Source organism: Dasypus novemcinctus, chromosome 23 (assembly GCF_030445035.2).
Source record: "Dasypus novemcinctus isolate mDasNov1 chromosome 23, mDasNov1.1.hap2, whole genome shotgun sequence".
NCBI lineage: Eukaryota > Metazoa > Chordata > Mammalia > Cingulata > Dasypodidae > Dasypus > Dasypus novemcinctus.
Window position 1 is genome coordinate 40,183,228 of NC_080695.1, and position 25,277 is coordinate 40,208,504.

Here is a 25,277-nt window from a genome sequence, read left to right on the forward strand (position 1 = left end):
TCAAAATTTTAACTCTGATAGAAGGTTGCCCTCACATTCTGGTGGTTGTTTGTTTGGACAGTCTTAGCTAGGCTATTATGCCTGGTTAAAAGGAACAAAGACCTCGGTGGCATCACCTCACTAGACATTGCTCACTGATCAGCCTGCGGACACCAGGGGCTCTTCCCCACATCCCTTGCGGCTTTTTTTGCTTGTTTTCTGCTGTGTCCATTCACTGTGCATTCTTCTGTGTCTGTATTTTTTTTAAAAATTTATTCCCCCCCCCTTGCAGTTTGCTTGTTTTCTGCTGTGTCCATTCACTGTGCACTCTTCTGTGTTTTTGCTTGTCTCTCTTTTTTGTTGCATCACCTTGCTGAGTTGGCTGTCCATGGTGCTTGTGGGCTGGCAGCACTCCATGGCACTTGTGGGCCAGCAGCGCCCTGCAGTGCTTGTGGGCCAGCAGCTCTCTGTGGTGTGCAGGCAAGCCTGCCTTCACAAGGAGGCCCCGGGATGTGAACACAGGGTCTCCCATATGGTAGATGGGAGCCCAAATGATTGAGCCACAGCCACTTCCTGGGCTCTTTCTTTTGTTACCAAAATGCTCCCCTCTTGTGGTACTGCTACTGTGGCTGCCTCATCCCATCTTTTCTCAGCTCCATTGAGGGCTGGTCAGGTGGTGACATTTTCTCATGGCAGGGAACTCTGCAGAGGGAGGACCAAAGAGCTTCTGGCCAAAGATAGGCATCCATGATCTTGGGGCTCTGGGCATGACTGTAACATCATGTAATTGCTTTGTTTCAGGCTGGACACTGCCAGGCACCTACTGCTTGAGCTCTGTTTAAATGAGGGACTTCAATAATGGACAGCATGGCTCTTTTCAGTTTATTGCATGAAGGAGTTACACTAGTCCAAGTTAAAAGCAGACTCAAAATGGTTACATTATACAAGCTGTGAGGTTTTTAAACTTGTGACAAGGGACAGAAGGGAAATTTTCTACTCATTGCAAGGAATTCTTCACTTAAGCTTCAGTGAGCCAAAAGCACTTAAAACCAATGAACCTTCAGCTGGTCGTCCTTAGCCAGTCCAATCTCCACAAGGAACTGGCATATGTTCTTGCACTGGTCACCGTGCAGCTGAATCACTTCTCCATATTCTGGATGCTCAATTAGTACTATTGCAGGCAAATTTCTTCTTAAATGCCTTCACTAGTTTCTTTTTACCATAATCATCAGTGAGCCTTTGGACAGTGGTAAGGTCTTCCTGCTGTTTCTCTGTTGAATTCATATATGGATATAGTCTTGAGTCCCAGCAGGAAGTAGATCATCACCCTTATGTGCACCAAGAAACGGGTTGAAAGAGTGGAGGTTCTGGATAGTGGACATATGATGCAATTCCTTTTCCTTGGTGAAAATGGCCTGTAGAAGGTGGGCAGGGGGATGGAGTGCCAGGAAATGAGGCTGCTGAGTCCTTGGCAGTGGCTCAGTGACTGAGGCCTATTTTGCTTTAGGTATTTCTTTTTTCTTTCTGTTCCTCAGTGTTTTGTCTTCAAGTTCACTGATTCTTTCTTCTGCCAGCTCCAATACGGTTTCCATCAAAAGTTAGAAATGATTAAGCTTAATGAGGAAGACATGTCGAAAGGCATACAAGCTAGGCCTTGAAGAAAATGAAAAGTGCACTCTAGTGAACACACAAATTATAAGAAAGCAAAAGAGCCTTATTGCTTACATGGAGAAAGTTTTAGTGGTCTGGATAGATGAAAGCAGCCAAAAAGCCTAATCCAGAGCAAGACCCTAAACTCTTCAATTCTACAAAGGCTAAGAGGTGAGGAAGCTGCAGAAGGATAGTTTGAAGCTAGCATTGTTGGCTGATGCTGTTTAAGGAAAGAAGCCCTCTCTGTAAAATAAAAATGCAAAGTGAAGCTGCAATTGCTGATGTAGAAACCGCAGCAAGTTATTTAGAAGATCCAGCTAAAATAATTGATGAAGGTGGCACAACAGATTTTCAATGTAGATGAAAGAGCCTTCTATGGGAAGAAGATACCATCTAGGACTTCCATAGCTAGGGAGAAGTAAAATGTCTGGCTTCAACATTTAAAGGAAAGGCTGAGTCTTTTGCTAGGTGCTAATGCAGCTGGTGACTGTAACTTGAAGCTAATGCTCATTTACCATTCAAAAAAGGCCTAGGGGGAAGCGGACTTGCCCAGTGGTTAGGGCGTCCATCTACCACAGGGGAGGTCTGTGGTTCAAACCCCGGGCCTCCTTGACCTGTGTGGAGCTGGCCCATGTGCAGTGCTGATGTGCACAAGGAGTACCCTGCCACGCAGGGGTGTCCTCGTGTAGGGGAGCCCCACGTGCAAGGAGTGCACCCTGTAAGGAGAGCTGCCCAGCACGAAAGAAAGTTCAGCCTGCCCAGGAATGGCACCGCCCACATGGAGAGTTGATGCAGCAAGATGATGCAACAAAAAGTAACACAGAATCCCATGCCACTGACAACAGAAGTGGACAAAGAAGAACATGCAGCAAATAGACACAGAGAACAGACAACTGGGTGGGGGGGGGAGGGGAGAGAAATTTAAAAAAAAATCTTAAAAAAAAAAAAGACTTAGGGCCCTTAAGAAGTATACTAAATCTACTCTGCCTCTGCTTTATCAATGAAACAAGGGCTGTATGACAGCACATCTGTGTACAATGTCGTTTACTGAATATTTTAAGCCAATTGTTGAGACTTACTTCTCAGAAAAAAAGATTCCTTTCAAAATAGTACTATTCATTGACAATCTACCTGGTCGTCCAAGAGCCCTGATGGAGAGGTACAATGAGATTAATGTTTTCATACCTACTAACACAATATTCATTCTACAGCCCATGGATAAAGGAGTCATTTTGACTTTCAAATTTTATTATTGAAGAAATACATTTCATAGTGCTATAGTCACCATAGACAGTGATTTCTCTGATGGATCTGGGCAACTAAACTCAAAATCTTCTGGTAAGGATCCAGCATTCTAGATGCTATTAAGAACATTTGTGGTTCATGGGAGCAAGTCTAAATATCAACATTAATAGGAGTTTGAAAGAGGTTGATTCCAAGCCTCTTGGATGACTTTGAGGGATTCAAGGCTTCAGTGGAAGAAGTGCAGATGTAGTAGAAATAGCGAGATAACTAGAATTAGAAGTGAATTGCTGCAATCTCATGATAAAATTTCAACAGATGAGAAGTTGATCTTATGGATGAGCAAAGAAAGTGGTTTCTTGTGACGGAATCTACTCCTGGTGAAAATGTTGTAAACACTTGAAATGACAAGAAAGGATTTAGAATTACATAAACTGAGTTGATAAAGCAGTGGCAGGTTTTGAGATTAACTTCACTTTTGAAATTAATTCTACTGTGCATAAAATGCTATCAAACATATTTACAGGTAAATCTTTTGTGAAAGGAAGAGTCAGTCAACACAGTAAACTTCATTGTTGTCGTTTCAAGAAATTGCCACAGCCACCCCAATCTACAGCAGCCACCATCCTGATCAGTCAGCAGCCATTGACACTGAGGATATGAACTGCTGAAGTCTCACATGATGATTAGCATTTTTTAGCAATAAAGCATTTTATAAATAAGGTACATACACATTTAGACATAATGGTATTGTGCACTTAGCAGACTACAGTATAGTGTAAACCTAAATTTCATACGCACTGGGAAACAAAAAAAATTGTGTGACTTGCTTTATTGAAATATTTGCTTTATTACAGTGTTCTGGAACTGAACCCACAGTGTCTCTAAAGTATGCCTGTACCTTTGAATAACAGATTGGGATGTTAAACTTCCTGATGATATTCTATGTCAGCCTCTCATATTTCTCCTTAGATGTTGGATTTTACATGTAACTTTATTTTCTTTATCCTTGGGATCTTGTGGTCTGAACCTCATAGCTGAAGTTTCCAAATACTTGAGTTATCTTTCCTTTCAAAGAGACCTGCTATGGAATCTTGCTTTTATATATACATAACAATTTAATTTTGGCATGTGTCTAGATTTACCAGGTTCCTTCCTTCTTTGTTGCTATAAAGTTTATATGAAATGGCAAATTCCCCAAGGCATTGACATATTTTTTGTTCTTCAAACAACGTTTTCTTGATTATCAGAGTTAGATTCAAAGAAGCAGTTTCTTTTTCATTTCCTCCTTCTTCAAGGAGGTTTAACTGCTGAGGTAAATAAGACATATATTAAAAGTCCACACTTGAACTGTCCTCTTTTCTATGTCATCTTGTTTAAGCATTGTATCAGGAATATATTATGCATTTCATCACTTTGGCATGGGATTCATACATTAATATATAATTTGTTTCTCTCTCCTCCTGCTGTCACACACTGGTCTTCCACTGTTTCCACTTTCAACTTCATGAACCTTTATCAGATGTATACACATGTCTATTCATTTGGAATGCTGCATATCATTCCATTGCAATATTCTGTACTTAAATTTCATTCTAACAAGTTTAAAACAAGTCACAACATTGTTTTAAAGTTTAAAGGTTATTTTCCTTAGGAGATACTTTCAAATAATTGGAATAAAAGTATATGCCATTAAAATGTTTCTTTTTCTCTTTCCTATTATTTTTAGGCAAACAAATACATATTAGAACAATATATGGTAGAAAGTATGTGTTCAATTCTTGTTAGCTATTAAAAATTTAGCTGGAACGTATATCACTAAGAACTTAACCACCATTTCATTCTTTTAATATTATACATTGAAATAACTGGAACCATAGTTTTGTTTGTTTTTGTAATTCTTCTCCCTCCCCATTTATTAGTTTAAAACTCTCCCTGTTAAGAGAAAACTTCATTCTGGGCAAACATACTCTTTCCTAACTTCATGATTTTCATTTTATTCTGTACTGAGCTCTTTGTTTCACATCTGGAATATAGCTCCCAAATCCACACCTAGTTGTTCACTTCTTGGAGCTTCTTATTTCTCTCTTCCAAGTCCATTCACATCCTTCCATATCCTTTTCTAGACTTAATTTTAGTATGTAGTTTCCATCTTTTCTGAGAATGAAACCTGTGTCTAAGTGAATCAAGATAGGCAGATTAGTATAATAAGTTTAAACAAGTACTTTATCAATGTCTCCTTCAGATACAGTCTATAGTTCCAGATGGATCACAACTACCACCCTGTGCTAAGCTACTAACATAATACCTGGCTTCCACCTTTGCTTCATCTAAACCATATCTCCAGTAGCATCTTTTAGTTCTCCATGATATTTCACTTTCACTTCAGCTTATGCTAGGGTCTTAGTTTTACTCAACTGCCTGATCACACTGCTCAATGCTGATGCTTGTCAATAAATTTCTAGGGGATCCAAGATAGCAGAGTAGGGAACAGCAGGCTGCACTATTCCTCTAGAAACCCTGGGAAGGTAGGCAGGCTTACTGGGCATAAGGGAAACTGAGGTATTGTGGGGGCAATTACAGAAGGTGCTGGAGAGGGAGGGTCCCAGCTGGGAATCAGGGGGAAAGGGAGCTGCCCAACCAGCATGGAAAAGAAGGGAGCATAAAACTGCCCAACCTACCTTTGGGGAGGGGAGCCACACAGCTGGTTTTGGGGGAGATAGTAGCTGCTGAGGAGTGATCCCACAGGCAGGCCTGTACCCAGCCTGCTTAGGCTAAGGGAGACATGGGGAGAGTTGAGGGAACATAGCTGGAGGTTCTTCTTTTTCCTTATTTCCTTTTTTTTTCTTCTTCATCCGGGTACTAGTTGAGAGGCTGGCTGTGAAGTGATTGATTGGCAGGTACATGGAGCTGGAGAGGAGTCCCTGGTCACCTGAGGAGGACTGTTTTATTTTGCTTTGTTTTGTTGGGGGGGGGGGTGCTTGATTGGCCAAAACAGGCATCCTGAGAGGAGGAGCCTAGCTAGCCCTGGTGGTCTGAGAGGGATATTTGGATTTTTGTTTCCTTTTTCTATTCTCTTCCTTATTGTCATTTCTTCTTGTCCTATTTTTCTTTTCTTTCTTCTCTTCCCATTTCTGACCTTTTTCCCTTTTTCCTCCCTTTTTATCTTTTATTATTAGTTTATCCCTTTTTGTTTTTTTCCCTTTCCTTCCTCTTATTTTTTTCTTCCATTTTCCCTCTTTTCTTTTCTTCCTTTCTGCCTTTCCCTGTTTTGTCTTTCTTTTCTTCTCACTTATCTGCTTTTTCTTTTCTTTTTCCTGTTTCTTTTTTTCAACTTTATACAATTTTTATTCCTGTTTACTATTTCCCCCTTATTATTTATAGTTTCCATCTCTTTTGTTCTTTATTCTTCCTTTTTTTTCAATTTTTCCTCTTCTTTCTCTTCTTTCTTTCCTTTCTTGTGGATCTAATTTTTTTCCCATTGAACATCGGGAAGTACAAGGATATGGAATAAGTGGAACCAAGTGATAAAGAGGACTCCTAACAAAAAAAAACAAGGATAAAACCCTAGACTAGAAAGAGAAAGTAAACAACTGAATAAGTCCATCAAGATAAACAGATGCCTAGACATCACCAAAAAATTAGAAGCCATACTAAGAAACAGGAAGTCATGGCCCAGTCTAATAAATAAAAAAAGCAGGAGGAGATGCAAAATGTGGAACAACTAATCAAGGATATCCAAACAAATATCCTTAATCAATTCAATGAAATGAAAGAAGAGATAAAGGATATGAAGAAGACACTGGAGGAATATACAGAAGAAATTGTAAACATACATAAAAAGATACAGTATAGGAATATAACAGTATATTTGAACAGGAAGAGGAAAGAATTAGTGATGTAGAAGATAGGACATGCAAAATTACACAGATAGTAGAACATATAGACAAAAAAAAAAAATAAGGAAAAAAATTCAGCAGGTACTTAGAGAATTGAATGACAACATGAAACACACAAACATATGAATTATGGGCATCCCAGAGGGAGAAGAGAAGGGAAAGCAGGCAGTAGGAGTTTGAGAAAATAATTGCCAAAAATTTCCCAACTCTTATGAGGGACATGAATACACATGTTCAAGAAGCAAAGAGTATGCCAAGCACAGTAAATCCCAGGAGGCCTACCCCAAGACATATATTTAAAAGATTGTTAAAAGTGCAAGACAAAGACTGAATTCTGAAAGCAGCAAGTGAAAAGAGATCTATTACATATAAAGGATACTCAGTAAGATTAAGTGCTGATTTCTTATTCTGAAAACATGGAGGCAAGAGGGCAGTGGTATGATGTAGTTACAGGACTGAAAGAAAAAGAAATTGCCAGCCAAGAGTTCTATATCCAGAAAAATTGTCATTCAATACTGAGGAGGAGTTTATTCAGAGATAAACAGAAAGTGAGAGAACTTGTCAACAAGAGTTCCCTTCAAGAAATACTAAAGGGAATTCTTCAGGTTGAAAGGAAAAAACAGGAGAGAGGGTTGAAGGAGAATGTTGAAAGTAAGATTATTGGTAAGAGTAATTAAAAGAAAAAAAGAAATAATTTTCAGATTTACAGAGTAAATATAGTTCAAATGATGCAGTTTCTCTTCCTTCTCTATCTCCGTTGGTCACATTTCTGTTGTATAGTTATTTGATTTGTAGAACTCTTTCAAATTCTGGTTTCCTTTATTTATTAGGTTCCTTAATTTTATCTAGAGTATCTTTTTTCCTATAATATCACAAATGGCTTGAATCTTGGGGATACAAAGTACTTGCTTGTATTTGGTTAGAATACAGAAATACCATACTCTCTAAGAGTACTTATTAGTTTCCATTTCCTGTTTTTAGGGTGATTTATCCCAGGTAGAGTTTTTATTTTTTGTGACTTCTTTGATGAATAACTTGGCTAATTGATGCAATCAAACTGTCTGTTTCTTCTGGGTTCTTGTTATCCCATCCTGGCTCCAGGAGTCACCATTTAAGCCATCTGTCCTCCCCCCTCCCCCCATTATATTAATATCTATCTTCATTGCACTCACCAGTAGAAAATTTGCTACCAACAACTTAACATCAATTATCACCAATGAACACGGGGAAGTTTCATCCCTTTCTCCAGTGCAAATAACAGCTATGACAGGAGTTTGGGCTTGTTAAATAAATTCTACTTTCTAAGCCTGATGAAACCAGGAAAAGTAACAATGATTTCCATCTAAAAATCAACTATGTAGCCCTCTCTGGATCCATACCTTTGTGTGCAGTCTTTGGGTAGAATAAATGATAATTCGGTTCCAATATGGTTCTCCAAAGTGGCCGTTGGTATATGATAATGAATGAGTTCAGAGATTTCTTCAACATTACAGTGAGGTTCCTTTACCATGACTATGTGATATCCCATACCTGAGAAAATCCATTTAAAGGAACAAATAAAAATTTTTGTACTCTTTTAAGACTATACTTTACTTTCCATGGCTTGTGTGATCTAGAAGACATGGCATATAAAAAAGTTTTGGGTTACCATTTGAAGGAGACCGATATTTGTTTTATAATTTCATTAATGTTCTTAGGTACTTATAATGTTCTGAGCTATATAGCCAGATAGAGATCAGAGTTAGATGAAAAGTCTCTGTTATCTGGCTTCTTGTCTTACTGATACTGACATCTGAGAGGACAAAATTAATAGTCATTAAACAGATGTTTGTTGGGTGTCTATTATATTTCAGGCAGTAAATAAATCAGATAGAAATCACTTTCTTCAGAGAACTAAGAAATCCTTCCAAGGCACTCTGCACTTTCACTAAGTACACTTGCCGTGGTTCCCCAGAAGCTGGGGGTTGCATAGTATAGATAAGAAAATTCCCTCTGAAGTACTCCATGACTTTGTGGAAACTATTGGAGTGGCATTCTGAAGGCTCAGTGTAGGGCAGAAGAGCTGAGAGAAATACCTCTGAGTCACATTAGTCCTTCACTGAGAACATTGCAATGGCCTTTCAAATGCTTGGGAGAGGGCAGAAGGTCAGAGAAATATCTCTTAAGGTGATAAGAACAGAGCAGGGACATAGAGCAAAGAGGACTGGTCAGATCCAAAAACGTGTGTTTTGTTTACAACTCTCCTGAAATGTTTTAGGGGTGGGGCCAGGATTTTATCCTTAGCAGAGCTTAGCATCTGTGCATGGATGACACTATGGAGATCTATTTAGGCTACAGTCCTTGGGCAACTAAACTACCCTGAGCTCAAATTTGTAATGGTTTGTTTCTCATCTCTTGAAATATTCCATTTGTGGTTTTATGTATCTTTTATTTTTATGATTATCTCACTAGATGTAGAAAAAAGCATTGAAAATATCCAACATCTATTAAGAATTTTACACAAATTTCCAACAAAGTAGGCATAGAAGGAAAATTTATCAAACCGATAAAACCTGTATGTAAAACTTATAGGAAATGCCATACTTAATGTTATATAGCATTGTACACTTCCTGTCTAAGCTCAGGAAAAAGGCAAATCTGTTGACTTTTACTATTTCTATTAAAGACTATATTGCAAGTCCTATACAGGTAAATAAGACAAGAAAAATAAAACATACAGATAGAACAAGAAGATTATTCACAGGTGCTAGTATTGTGTATGGAATCTACAAAAATACTATCAGATTTACTACATGAATAAACAAGTTCACAGGATATAAGACCAATATTAAAAATCATAAATCTATGTACAAAAAAGAAACAATAGGGATATGAAATGAAATTAAATAATGAGTTAAATATCACTTACATGGAAAAAATATTTTGCAAGAAATTGAATGAAAGGGCTTTATATTGAGCACAATAAAATACAGTAAAAAATGATTAAATAACACCTAAATAAATCAAGAAATAGTACCAAGTTCATATATTGGAAGACTCAATATTGTTAAAATCACCATTCTTTGTGAAATGATATACAGAGTCAAAGCAATCGTAACTTATATCTCACCAGGCACTTCTGCAGAATTTGACAAAAATGATTCTAAAACTTATAAGGTAATAAAAGGGACTAAAATAGCCGAAGTCATTTTGAAAAAGAAGAAAAGAATTGAAGGACTTACAATATTCACGACTGTATTATTTACAAAAGGGCAGACTTATACATCAATGATATGGAATAGAAAATCCAAAAATATACCTATATACAGATGGCGATTGATTTTTATCAAAGGTGCCAAAGCAATTCAATAGAGAAACAAATGCATGTTCAACAAATGATGCTGGACATTTGTATGGAAAAAAAATCAACATTAACACTTACCTAACATCATACACAAAAATCAACTTGAAATAGATTATAAACCTAAATTTATAAGCTAGAACTATAAAGTGTTCAGAAGAAGATATAGGAGAATACCTTTGCAAGCTATACATAGGCAAAGATTTCCTACAGAGGGCACAGAGAGCATTGACTATAAATGAAAACAATTGATAAAATGGAATATTTCAAATTAAAAATTCATGGTCATCAAAAGATAACACTAAAGTGAATAGGTAAGTGACTCATTCAGGGGAACACAGAAGAAGGGAAAGAAAGTGTATTTAATTGTATGTTCATACGATGGAATACTACTCAGCAATAAAAGGGTATGTGTCATTGATACACACAGTAACATAGATGGATCTCAAAAATGTGCTGAAGGAAAGAAATAAAAACAAAGTGTGTTATAATTCATTTATATTATACTCAAGAACCAATAAATCAGAAAGTGTCTGCCTCTGGGGTTGGGGAATTGATGGAAACAGATTCAAGGGAACTTTCTGAGGCTGTGGAAATAGTTTATGTTGCTTTGCTTGGAGTCAAATGGGTATACAAAACTGTAGAAACTCAACTAACTGAACATGTAGGAGTTATTCATTATAATGTATGTAAATTATATTTCAGTTTTAAAAGTTTTCCTTAATAAGAGCATATATTCTAGAGATGGGATACTGATAATGAACAAGGTAAACGAGTAAACTACATATTGTATCAGATAGTTCTAGTGCTATGGAAAATTATGGAAAAAAATATGAAATATTAAGAATGAGGTACTGAAATTTTAGTTAGGGGGTCAAAGAAGATTTAAGTAAATTTGAATAGTGACCTAGAAACCTAAGAAATAAGGAAGGTATTACAACATACTCAATATTTTTCAAGTTTAGAAAAACTCTTCTCCTGATTAGAAAAATATAGTTTTCTCATACAGAGGTGACTTGTTAATGCTTTGCCAAACAAGAAAAAATGTGCAGATATATCTGGTTCCCTACATTTTCCCTACAATCCATCAATCTATCCAGCTATCCACTGTGCATCTATTGATATCTATCTTTCCATCAAATTTCATTGGAGGCACAACTGCATCCTAGCAAATTACAATTTTAGAAGTCAAATCAGAGTAATGAACATGAACTTTGTGTAATACAATAAACAAAACAGTGGGAAAATTTTCTGAATTATTAAAATATACCACTATTTCAATAGGAGCATAGTTAAGCTTTTACTAATAGGACAGGGGAAGTCACTGAAGTTTTAGATAGATAAAAATAATGAAAAAAATGTTAGAAGACTATTATAAGGCACCACTACCCAAGAAGGATCAAAGAGTGAGAGACCATATATTTGTTTCAGGAAGATTGAAGAGCCACAGCACTGCAGGGTTCCCTGGTCCATGATGGCAATACGGTCACCCAGAATGTCAGCTTCATCCATGTAGTGTGTGGTCAGTAAAATGGTACGATCCTGTTTATATTGCTGAAGGACATCCCAGGTGGCCCTCCTTGATACTGGGTCCATGCCAGATGTGGGCTCATCAAGTATCACCACCTAATGACCAGAAGAACAATTCCATGACCATTGTTAATAAATGCCACTAGTTTCTTACCAGCCATGGGGCTTACTCCAATTTTGCTTTTTTCAGTCACTTGTCCAACTAAGCTAAATTTAGTCTAAAATTGGATTAGGAACATGGGAATAATTCCAAACTGGTAAACATTTTATAACAATGGGTTGATAATGTGAATCCTATCAGATTGTCATTTAGGATATTCCTTTTAGAGTGTTAGATCCATATCAGCTCTCAGGTGTGTGTCGACTGATTTTTTTTTTTTAAGACAAGCTGCAAAAAGGATCCATTTCTAGCATTCTCTCTCTCTCTCTTTCTCACACTTTCCCTCTCTCTCCTTCCTTTCATTCTCCCTCCCTCTCACCCCTTTTTGTTTCTTTACCTTGGAGTCCCCTATAAGTGCTATAATGATGGAGAGTTTGCGCTTCATTCCTCCACTCAGAGAATATGAAAATTCATCACGCTTTTCTAGCAGGTTAAAAGTAGTCAGCATGTGGTCAATTTCCACAGGATGCATCTTTGGAGGTATTCCTTTTAACTAGAAAGAGGAGCCAAAGTTTACATGGTGCTTTGACCTTTATCCTTAAAAACATTTTACACCAGCTCTTTTATTGCCTCATCTATATAGTGTCTTCTCTTGATTGCCTCTCTTCAAAGGAGAATTTCTCAAAAATCATTTTTTTGAATTTCATAAGAATAAGGATATGGGTAGTTGGTAATCAACCTGAAGTACATGAATAGAATGGAAAAGGGAACATATCTTTGGCTCACCACACAATAGAAATGAAGATGTTCTGACACTGTCAAGTAATTAAACAACAGGTTCTGCTGGGGACACAAGCCCAAGATTTTCCTGATCTTAGTCATGTCCGTTGTGGTGTCATAGCCATTAATATAGACCTGTCCACTGGTAGGAGGATACAGACCTACAATAAAGCAGATGATATAACAGAAGCTAGGTTTTTGTGAAGGAAAATTAAAACATGCTGTTCATTAGCACCTTGAGTTCAGAGTACACTTATGGATTACTCATAAGAATCAGCAATATCTCACAAAGAAAAAAATTTCTGGAAAATATCAATGGTTATCTTCTGGGTGATGAGCCTGGAGATAATTTGTGTGTTATTTTTTAAAATGTAGGTTCTAATTTTCCGTGAATGTGAATGAGTAAAAATCACTTGGGAAATAAAAACACTACAAAGAGTTTGCTGTGTTAAAACATTCCAGCATCAATATCAGACATTAATAAGATTTGATTTTTATTTATCTGTGAATCTCTTCATTTCACTTTGATTTTGAATAATAGTTTTTCTGAATATAAGATTCTTAGTTGATAGTTTTTTTCTTTCAGTTTTTTAAACATGTCAGTCCACTGCTTTCTGGTCTCCATTGTGTTTTTATGAACAGTCAGCTTTTAATCTTATTAGAATTCACTTGTATGTATGTGATGAGTCATTTTTCTCCTGTTGCTTTTAGATTTTCTCTTTGTGTTTGAGAATTTTTACTATTATGTGTCTGGGTATGAATTGATTTACTTTTAGCCTATCTGGAATTCATAGAGCTTTTTGGATATGTAGTTCACTGAAATTCTTGGATGGATAGATTTTTAAAAAAGAAAATTGGGTAAGTTTTCAGTGATTATTTCTTAGGATAATTTTTTCTGCTTTTTTCTCTTACTCCTCTCCTTCTAGCACTCCCATTATACATAGATTGGTGCACTCCAAGGTATCCCATGTTTCTGAGACTCTGTTCAATTTTTTTCATTCTCTTTTCTCTCTGTTCTTCAGATTACATAATCTCTATCTTAAAATTCTCTGGTTCTTTTTTCTGCTGGTTCACATTTACTGTTGAGCTCCTTTAATTAATCTTTTATTTATTAATAGTTAATCTACTTTTAACTCCAAAATTCTCACTTGGTTCTTACTTATAATTTCTATCTCTTTATCGATATGTTCTATTTGATGACATATTGTATTTAAGCCTTCTTTTCCTTCTTTAATGGTTGTCTTTACTTCTTTGAACATATTTATAATAGCAACTTTGATATCATTGATAAAGCTAACATCTGATCCCTCCCAGAGAAAGTTTCTGTTGTCTGCTTTTTTTTTTACACACCTGTGTATGGGTAACACTTTCCTGTTTCTTTTCAGATATCCTAATTTTTTATCGAAAACTGGACATTGAGGGCCTATTTTAGTAACTTTTTGTACCAACTCTGGGTACTGATTCCCTTGTCCCTGTCTAGGGGTTGTTTTTGTTGTTGTTTGCTTGAGGTCAGACTTTGAAGCTTTTTCCTGACTCCAGAAGGGTTCTTCTTAGTCTCTTTCCCTGGTTCTCTCTGGTAATTTAGCTGGCCTATGGTTCAGCTTGTTTCTCTTAATAAAGAGAAGCCATTTCATTCAAGAGTGTCCTTACAGATAAAGTAGATACAACCTCAGGTATTGATTCTTCTGAGGGCTACAGAGACCCACAGGTTCTATGGTCATGGCAGATGGAGTTCAGTGCCATGGCCCTACTTTGGAGTTTGTGTTTCTGTGTGTGATCTTTGTTCACAAGCCTCTCCTGTTACTTTTACCAGATCTGTAGTTGGCACTGGGGTTTAGTGTATACCTAGGGGACCTGAATCTCTGGACTGACTATGTGATAGCCAGGCCCTGAGCCTCAACAGACTTGCAACTCCTACACTCTGGTTTATTGGACTTACCCCACTCAGCTAACATGGAGGTGAAGAAGGTCAACCACCACACCAGGGAGCCAAGAGTGCCTACAACTGAAAGCAGGAGAATTGCATCCAGCATCCATGTGGAATCTAAGCTCCCTCTTGATATAGATGTGGAGTGGACACAACCATTCTAAGGTCCACAGGATGGAGGAATAGAGAATGGATTAGAGTGGACTTATTGATATTCTATTCATGAACTATTGTGATTAGTAATCAAAGAAAATGTGGCATTGGTGTGGAGAAAGTGGCCATGGTGGCTGCTGGGGGTAGGGAGTGGGAGGAAGAGATGTGATGTGGGGGCATTTTTGGGGGTTGGAGTTGTCCTGGGTGGTGCTGCAGTGACAGTTACCTGACACTGTATGTCTTCCCATGGCCCACTGGGTGGACTGTGGGAGAGTGTGGGCTATGGTGTGGACCATTGCCCATGAGGTGCAGCGGTGCTCAGAGATGTATTCACCAAGTGCAATGAATGTCTCATGATGATGGAGGAGATTGTTTTTATGGGGGGAGGAGTGGGGTGAGGAGGGTGGGGGGTATATGGGGACCTCATATTTTTTGAATGTAACATTAAAAAAATAAAGACCAAAAAAAAAAAAAAAGAGTGTCCGTAGGCTTGATCACACTGTTTCAAATAAAGTCAACTGCTTTTGGGAGAGCTCTGAATCTTTTCTTATGAACGGACTCACCCCTGGGCAAAATCTCTGCCACTGCACTGAGCACTGGATGGGGCAGCAGCCTTTGGTCTTGTCAGCTTGACTTTCCTAGTGACCCTTTTTCCTATGAGAGAACTGGTACAAAGGCAATCAGGGACCCAGTATTCTCACTCTGCTATACCTGAGGCAGAGTCTCTGTCCTTTGGGTAGGAGATGAGTGGAGGAATGAAGCTCTTAATCCTTTGGACACACCCACTATGAATTTAGCCTTTTTAACTAGGAGTTGGAAGGGAAGAGAAAGGCTGGCAGCTTGCGTCATCCAGTGAGTTAAGTTCTCCCTTGATTGGGAGCTGAGGGGAGAAGGAGCCCTATCCTCTTGACCACACCCACCTAGAGTGGAGTATTCATCAAGCTGAGCTGGGGGATGGAGAGCATGTTGTGGCTCAAATGCCATGTTCATGGATTTAATTAAGTTTGAGTAGACTTCTCTGAATAGATGCTTCTTCATTTGCTGTATGTTGTTAGGACAGTTTTTGAGAGACTTTAAATGGTTGGGGTTTTTTAGTAGTGTTCACCAGCTTTGCTTGTTTCACTACCATGTGGATCAGCAGAACTTCCCCCACTGCCAGACCAAAAATGGAACTGTCATTATTTTTGTTTAAACATTCAGTAGTCTTCTAAAGAAATTTTAATATATGAAAATTTAAAAATAGTCTTTTATATTAACCCACATTTCACCATTTCCAGTGTTCTTCATTTCTTTCTACTGATCTGAGTTTCAATCTAGAATCATTTCTCTTCTGAAAACTTTTCATTTCTTGCCCCAATCCTTCCAAGAAGTGACTCAGGATATGTTCTACCTTGGTGAATATCCATGGGTGGTTGGAGAGAATGTGTATTCTGCTGCTGTTGGGTGGAATTTTCTGTAAATGATTAAATACTGTTAGTTGATAGTTACGATAAATTTTTCTATAACCTTACTGGTTTTCTATCTAGTAGTTCTATCACTTGCTGATTGGTATGGAATTGTCTGTAACCTACATAACTATGGATGTCTATTTCTTTTTTCAGGTCTATCAGTTTATGCTTCAAGTATTTTGACACTGTTGTTTGGTATATATACATTTAGAATTGCTATGTCTTCTTGGTGGATTGATTTTTTTATCATTATGCAATGCCCTCTTTCTTCCCACAAAATAAGTACTAATTTTTAAAAATTTATATTGAATTATTTTTAACTTAAAAACAAAGTAGATTATTAAACCACTTTATGTATAAATGAAAAAACTAAAATGCCAACATCACCAGGGCATAAATCTCAAAACTTCATCCACAGTTTCTATGTGAGGATACACTTGAACAGAGCTGAACACATACCTGAAAGAATAGATAGAGTGGTGGACTTTCCTGCCCCATTATGTCCTAGGAGAACAGTGATCTGCCCCTCATATAAATTCAAAGACAAGTCTTTCACAGCTATTTTGGTAGTGTTATGCACTCGGAATACCTGTGGGAGGAAAAACCACAAATACTAACTTTATATCCATTGTTATCACTTGCGAAGAACAAAATCTCATAAATTATTATATAATAAACAATACCAGACGATCAATCATGTGAGGAAAAAAATCAGTGTAATAAGGATGAAACTAAAAAGGAAACACTACATGAAAGTATAATACACATTTTAGTATTTGCAGTAGATCTACAAACATCCTCTGAGCAATCTCATCTTCTGTTCCTTTATAACAATTACCACCTTAAAATGGATAAAATCATAACCTTCTTCAAAAAATGTCTTTTTCCTGATTTGGAGAATTGCCAATCGAAAACCTAACTTGCACATGAATATTCTAGAAACATCTCAAATCCGTATGTTTAGACTAATGGTACTTCTGCTTAAGATATAAAAATCTGGAAGGCGCATCATTACCACCATAACAACAAGAAACTGAATAATCTACACAGTCATAACTTTTCTCAAACCCATCAGAGAGGTGAGGTTTCAAGGTAACCAATTGGTCTGAAGTTAACGGGAAGATAGCTGCTTTCAGGGAGAGATAATATTTGAACATTTTCTTTCCTAGAGCAGACACCAAACACTATACAAGTCAGTTAGGCAATTTTGGTTTTTAATTATATTTTTAATGAAAATGAGGTGAAAATAATTTAAGAAATACAATTCTTAAATGGAAGAGTTGGAGTTAAGGTCCATGTTATTCAGATTTAAAGCACATACAACTCACTGATGGTGAATAAAGATAAATATCTTGTGTAAAAGAAGAGGAAATTTTCTTTTTACCCCAAATTGCTTCTATATACATTTTTACCCTAGGTGTCTTCATTCAGTCTCCTCCCTAGACTAATTTCCAGACCCATGTAAGTGCTTACCTGAAATCTCTTCTTGGATGAATGTGTAAATTTCCTAAGGCCAAAATGGATCTCAAGCCTTAATTTTAAAACAAATCAATCAACTAAACAAAGAAACCCCCAAATCTACCTCAGGGTTTTCAATATTTATAAATGGTACCACTGATCACCCAATTGCTCAAGCCACAAAACCAACAGCCATATTAGTTTTTTCCTTTTCCTTCAATCACACATCGAAACCATCAGTCTTCTCAGTTCTAACTTAAAAATAAATTCTGAATCTCTTTACTTCCATTTACACTACTGCCAACCTAGTACATGCTGCTATCATATCCTTCCTAGACTACTATAAAAGCTTCTAACTTGTCTTATTTCTTCAATTCATATGCCTCGCAGCAGCCAGAGTTGTCTTCTTAAACCATAAATCATAGGAGTGGATGTGGTTCAAGCAGTTGAACACCTGCTTCCCACATGAGAAGTCCCAGTTTGGTTCCCCAAGCCTCGTGAAAAAAAAAACAAACAACAAGCAAAAACAAATGAAAAAACCAACTCAGGGAAGCCGACGTGGCCAGTGGTTGAGTACTGGCTTTCCACATATGAGGTCCTGGGTTAAATTCCCATCCCCTGGTACAAAACAAAACAAAAACAAACAAAAACCATAAATCAGATCATATCCCTTTCTTCCTAAAGGCCTATAATGATAATCCAATATTTTAAAAAATGAAATCCAAACTTTACATGTCTTACAAGGCCCTACATGATTTGGATTATGCCCACATTACCAAACTCATTTTATACCACTCTTTTACTTTGCTTCCTTTATTCCGATTTTGAGCTTTTCTTCAATATTTGGAGCTACTTCCCACCTTAAGGATTTGCATTTTCTTGTCTGAGTGTTCTGTTACTAGTTTTTCATTCACTTAAATTTTGAGAGCAACTCCTCCAGATTCTGATTGATCTCTTCACTTGAGGGGTAACTTACAAGAAGGTAAGTGGGAGGAATTACAACCCCATTGCTAGTCTCCACACTGCAACTGATATTTGTCACCTTCCTCCTTTATTCTTCATTCTAGATTCCTGTTGTCTTGGGCTCCACCAGTGCTAGTCTAGGTAGCTTACCTGGGGCTTGAACCAGACCCTGTGTACTTCAGGCCACATATTTGTCCATTCACTGTCAAATAGAGCAAGGGAGTAGGAGTACCAAGAGATATCCAAGTCGATCACGTGGATGACAAATGTATTCCTCTCTGTCCTCATCACTTAAAAGCCTACCTATTTGCTGATGACCAGGGTCAATTTTCCTTTGCCAGAATGGAGACTCTTCTACTTGCCTACTGGTCCCTAGTGCCTAGGAATTAACCAGTTTATAGTTCAAATGACTCTTGGTATATCCACAGGTAGAAGTATTCTTCCTTTAGGGATTATGATCTCTTAGAGCCCAGAACTGGGATGATTGGAACAAAAAATTCTCCAAGTAGGTCACTGGAAGTACTGTTATATAGGACCACTCTTGTCCACCACCTGTTTTCTGAACATGTATCTCACCTATTGGGGACACATCAACATATAAGGGTCATTGATATAATGTGTATATTGCACCCTAGAGGATAATACCTCATCCTCACAAGTTATTGTCTTCAGGCAAGTACCTCAGCTATGTCTTCAGTAGGCCCTTTCATCACTCCTTTGGATTGGTAGCTTCTGGACATATGTGATAAGACCAGTGTATCCCATTGTTGGAGCCCACAGCTGTATCTCCTTTGCTACAAAATGGGTCTCTTTATTTTTTGTGACACTATGTAGGGTTCTGATTTGGGATGTGGCATTGGCTTAGGCTCTTCAGGTAAAAACACACCAGGAATAAGTGTTGATATCCATCAAAACAAACTGAGTACCCTATAAGGTGGAAGAGGACAATTGCTCTCATCTAGGCACTAAGTGGCTGGCTGATCTCTTTGAGGAATGCTCAGCACTGAGCCCTGTTGCTGACATGCAGACATTCAGCAGCAGCAGTCACTAAATAAGCTTTGATGAGTGAGAGCTCATGCTATTAGGTCTATCCCATGTCCCTGACACCATAGCTATTTGTTCCTGTACCACTACTGTGATCACTGATGATGGAGGCTGGATAGTTGTTATTTAGTGCCTTTTGGTATATGGCCTCTGATGGATGTTAATATGCTTTACAAATATCTTCACATTTCATTCTCATTCCTATAGATTCATTGACATGTCTCTACCTTACATCTCCTTGAACCAATCTTCTAAAATTTTCCTTCAAGAATCCTGAGTAATTGGCCAGATCATTCACCATTGCTCATGAATTCAGAGATGTAGGGCCACTTGTCTTTCTACACAAAGTGGATGACTAGGTGCATGGTCTGAAGCTCTGCCCTTTTGAAGGATTTCCTTTCACAGTTTTCTATCTAGACTACCCTTGTGTGAGGCTACAGAACAGCTAATGATCATTTTTGGATTTCACCTATTTCCAAAGTTGAGCTACTGATGAAACAAACCCAGGCTTTTTCCTTCTTTGTGAGCAAGTCAAGAAGGAAATGCCCCCATATCCCCAGAAGTTCTGGGAAGATGGCATCGTAGAGACAGGCAGGGATCAACTCTTTCACAAAAACAGTAGAGGAAGGGCCAAGCTATCCATGGGACCTATTTTGGGGGTCTGCAGACCAGGACAGTGCTGTGTAACTCCCAGGTGGGCATTGGGCAGAGAGACAAAGAACCTAAAATGACAAATGTAAGTTACTAAAACCCTGTGGTAGCCAGGAAGAGCACCCAGCCTCCATCCTCAGGACGTTAAGCCTGGATAAAACCCCTGGCTCACTGCAGCCAACAGAGAGGGAAAGAGACGTCTTCCTCCCAGAGAAGAGGGAGGGTGCAGCAGAGGATGGGGAGTAGCTTCTCTTCAGTGAATTCAGCCAGTAGAGCCTGGCTCTGGCCAGACAAGAAACAGGGTTAGTGGAGGTTGAAAGAAACACCTCTGTGGAAAGGTTTGCCAACAAACACTGTCTGCTGGCTGGCCAGGAAACTGCAAAAAGAAAAACTGCTTTTAAGTCTCTCTCATTCTGAACCACTGGCAGAAATTCTGTGTCCCATTTGTAAGTCCCTGGCCCAATTCTGATAACTTAAGCTGAGCAGTTTTGAAGACTAAGAGTAAGTTGAACCAAAAAAAAAAAAAAAAAAAAAAAAAGGCCATGAAAAACAACAACAACAACACTATACAAGAGACAGAAATTTAATATCAGAGTAAATTCAGCAACATATTCTGATGCCAAGACATCAGCAAAAAATTACAAGCCATACTAGGGACAGGAAGCGATGGTCCAACCAAAGGAACAAACTAAATATCCTGATGAGATACAGGATTTAAGACAACTAATCAATGATAATCATACAAATCTCCTAAATCAATTCAAAGGACTGAAGGAAAATATGACTAAAGAGAAAGAGGATATTAAGAAGACAGTGGTGCATATTTGGACAAGTTATTTCAAGACTGAGATGATTATTTTAATTCTTCCAGTCCCATCATACAATTTCTTATGGAAAACATTTTTTATTTCTGATATTTAATAACTTGAAGGGATAACAAAATATAATATGTTCTGTATTCAGAGGGCCTCTTCTGCAGCTCATAGACCAAAGGGGTAAAACCCAAGGCATTTATACCCTTAAAAGCTGCAAATTTGGTAACTTTTAAGCTATATAAATAATTGTCATATGGAGCAACACCTTTTACAACCTGATGTCTTGAATGTAGAAAAATTATCTAAAAACATGTTGCTTGATGATTTAAAAAAAAGATGACACTGGATAAGAATAAAGAACAATTAGAAAATCTGTAAAGAAAGTAACAGAGCTTATGGGAATGAAAGTCACAATGGATGAGATTAAAAATAAATTAGAGGCACATAGCAGATTTTAATTGCTTGAAGACAGAATTACTGATATTGAGGACAGATCATCTGAACTGGAAAATAAAAGAGAACAGAAAGAGAAAATAATGGGAAAAATGGAATAGGGTCTCAGGGAATTGCACAAATATATGCATTACTGGTGTCCCAGAAGGAGAAGAGAATGGAAAGGGGGCAGAAAGAATATTTGAGGAAATACTGACCAAAAACTCCCAACCCTTCTAAAAGATATAAATGTCAATATGCGAGAAGGGCAACATATTCCAAACAGAAAAAGTCCAAAGAGACCTACTCTGAGACTACTATTCAGAATGACAAATACCAGTTATAAAGAGAGCCTTCTGAAAACAGTGAGAGAAAAGCAAAGCATCACATACAAGAGAACCGCAATAAGATTAAGTGTTGACCTCTCATCAGAAACCACGGAGGTGAGAATAAAGTGGTATGATGTATTTAAGGTACTGAAAGGGAAAAACTGCTAGCTGAGAATTCTGTATCTGCCAAGGCTGTCCTTCAAAAATGAGAGTGAGTTTAAAGTCTTCACAAACATAAACTGAGAAAGTATGTTACCAAAAGACCAGAATTACAAGACATACTAAAGAAAGTGCTGCAGTCTGAAAGGAAAAAGGGCAGAAGACTTGGAGTATAGAAAGTAAGATTATTAGGAAGGGTAAGATAGACAGTAGTAAGATTGATAGCGAAAAGCCAAAGGACAAAATGGATGAAGTAATGCTTTTGCCGTAATATTAAAGACATTGAATGTTAATGGTTTGAACTCCCCAGTCAAAGACATAAGCTGATAGAATGGATAAAAAATACGAGCCATTTATATGTTGTCTACAAGAGATTACCTCAAATATAAGGACACAGCCAGGCTGAAAGTGAAAGACTGGAAAAAGATATTCCATGCAACTAGTAAACAAAAAAGATCCAGAGAAGTGACACTAATTTTAGACAAAATAGATTTTAAATGCAAAACTGTTATAAGGGATGAAGAAGGTCATTATATACTAATTAAAGGGGCAATTCACCAAGAAGAAACAGTTACTAAAAAAGATCTGGAGAAGTTATACTAATACCAGACAAAATAGATTTTAAAGGCAAAACTGTTATAAGGGATGCAGAAGTTCATTATACATAAATAAAAGGGTCAATTCACCAAGAAATAACTATAATAAGTATTTATGCACTTAACCTGGGTGCCCCAAAATACATAAGGAACACACTGGCAAAACTGAAGAAAGAAATAGATATATCTACAATAACAGGTGGAGACTTCAATGCACCACTCTCAGTTCTGGACAGAACATCTGGACAGAGGACAAATAAGGAAATAAGAGCTTGAATAATACAATAAATGAACTAAACCTAACAGACATTTACAGAGCATTACAGTAAAAAAAAAACAGTAGGATATACATTCTTTTCAAGCACTCACGCATCCTTCTCTAGGATAGACCATATGTTGAGTCACAAGACAAGACTCAATAAATTAAAAAAGATGGAAATTATATAAAACACTTTCTCTAATCATAACAGAATGATGCTGGAAATCAACAGTGGATTGGAAAAAGGAAAATTCAGAAATATATGGATATTAAACAACACTCTTAAATAATCAGTGGGACAAGGACCCTGGTCCTGCAAATGAATTCAGTAAATATCTGAAGATGAATGAAAATGAGAACACAGCATATGTTTCTATGGGACATCACAAAAGCAGTGCTGAGAGGGAAATTTGTAGCCCTCAATGCTTCACTAAAAAGGAAGAAAGAGCTGAAATTGAAGATCTAACTGCACAACTGGAGGAAGTAAAAAAGAATAGCAAAGTAATCTCAAACGAAGCTGAAGGAAAGAAATAGTAAAGAATTAAAGCAGAAATAAATGAAATTGAGAGCAAAAAACAATAGAGAGAATCAACAAAACCACAAGTTGGTTCCTTGAGAAGAGCAACAAAATTGACAAACCCTTACCTAGACTGACAAAAAAACAGAGAAGATGAAAATAATTAAAATCAGAAATGTGAAGGGGTCATTAGACCGTATCCCACAGAAATAAGAGAGATCATAAGAGGATAGTATGAACATCTGTTAATACTAACTGGTTAAAGATCTCTGCCCTGGGGGATCCACTGTATTCCAGGCAAACCCTTCTTTACCTCCATTGTATAGATGCAGTCCTATTTCCCCTTGATAGCCAGGATCAGTTATCCCAGCCTATATAGTAATTCCCTTTTTAGACTGTTGATTCAGAGGCATGAGGAGCCCAAAGTGGCTAGTCCTAACTTCCTTTTCAATGGGATCATTGTTGTGTGCCCTAGAGGAAACACTCCTTTCAGAACTAAGTCCTGGGGACAGAGCTTAAGTTTGCAGGGACAGGAAGCAAAAATTTTCCTAGTAGATCACTAGGGGTAATAGTGAGCAGTGCCACTTCCATTTCAACCCTTGAATCCTGGACCCCTGAATCCTGGCTATGGGAAAAACAGTACCATAGAGTGGATGCTGATTTACAGTATACACAGTCTCTTGGGGAACATTACCCCGGTCCTGTGAGGTATTGCCACCTAGTTGGCATTGTAATTAAGTTTTCAAAAGGCTATTCCACCATTCTATCAATACAACCGCTTCAGGATGATAGTGAATATAGTAAGGCCAGTGAATTCTATAAGCATGTACCCATTCCTGCACCTCATTTACTGTGAAGGGGTTCCTCGATCAGAAGCCATGCTGTGTGGTATACCGTGGTATTGTATAAGACATTTGGTAAGTCCATGGATGGTAGTTTTGGAAGAAGCATTGTGTGCAGGGAAGGCAAACCCATATCTGGAGTATGTGTCTATTCCAGTTAGAATAAATTGCTGCCCCTTCCATGGTGGAAGTGGTCCGATGTAATCAACATGCCACTGGGTAGCAGTCTGATCATCTTGGGAAATGGTGTCAAACTGGGGATTGAGTGTGGGTCTCTGCTGCTGGCAGATTGGGCATTCAGCAGTGGCTATAGCCAAGACAGGCTTGGTGAGGGGAAGTACATGTTGCAGAGACCATGCATAACTTCCATCCTTACCATCATAGCCACTTTGTTGATGAGCCCACTGGGCAATGACAGGAGTGGCTAGCAAAAGATGCTGAATGCTAGCCACAGAGTGAGTTATCTTATTCACTTCACTGTTAAAATCTTCCTCTGCTGAAGTCACCCCCTGGTGAGCATTCACATGGGACACAAGTATTTTCATGTTTTTTGACATCAGAAAGGTCTATCCACATACCTCTTCCCTAGACTCCTTTGTTACCAATTTTCCAATCACGTTCCTTCCAAGTTCCTGACCATCCAGCTAAACCACTGGCAACAGCCCATGAATCAATGTAGAAATGCACCATTTCTTCTTCCAAGCAAAATGAGCAACCAAGTGTACTGCTCAAAGTTCTGTCCACTGGGAAGATTTTCCCTCACCACTGTCCTTCAGGGATGTCCCAGAAAGGGGCTGCAGTGCTGCACCTGTCCACTTTTGGGTGGTCCCTGCATATCGTGCAGAACCATTTGTAAACCAGGCTCGAGTTTTCTCTTGCTCAGTCTACTGATGGTAAGGAACTCCCCAAGCGACCAAAGGTGTGGGCTGAGAAATAGAACGTAAAGTGGCAAGAGTGGTGTGACAGTTTGAGATTAATCTTGTGAATCTCCAAAAGAGAAAGATTATCTATTCTTCTGGGTGTGATACCCTTTGATTGTATTAAATTCAGTGAGGGGACTCTGATGAAGTTTACTTGATAGAATCAATTTAGGCATTCTGATTGGGCTACATCAGTAAGGCATAACTCAGGTCGAGTCCCCACTCCCTTGGTGGGCTGAAATAA

General features: G+C 37.9%; 1 protein-coding gene across 1 annotated transcript in view; it reads right to left on the bottom strand.

Moving 5' to 3' along the window:
• LOC101447972 (phospholipid-transporting ATPase ABCA3-like) overlaps positions 1-25,277 on the bottom strand; it is a 310,634-nt gene that overhangs the window by 126,634 nt on the left and 158,723 nt on the right. The window contains exons 12-16 of the mRNA XM_058286295.2: positions 16,508-16,637; positions 12,527-12,681; positions 12,138-12,293; positions 11,526-11,736; positions 8,150-8,300 (exon numbers count right to left, since the gene is read on the bottom strand). Coding sequence (XP_058142278.1) covers positions 8,150-8,300; positions 11,526-11,736; positions 12,138-12,293; positions 12,527-12,681; positions 16,508-16,637 — 803 coding nt within the window. The remainder of the gene's footprint in view (positions 1-8,149; positions 8,301-11,525; positions 11,737-12,137; positions 12,294-12,526; positions 12,682-16,507; positions 16,638-25,277) is intronic.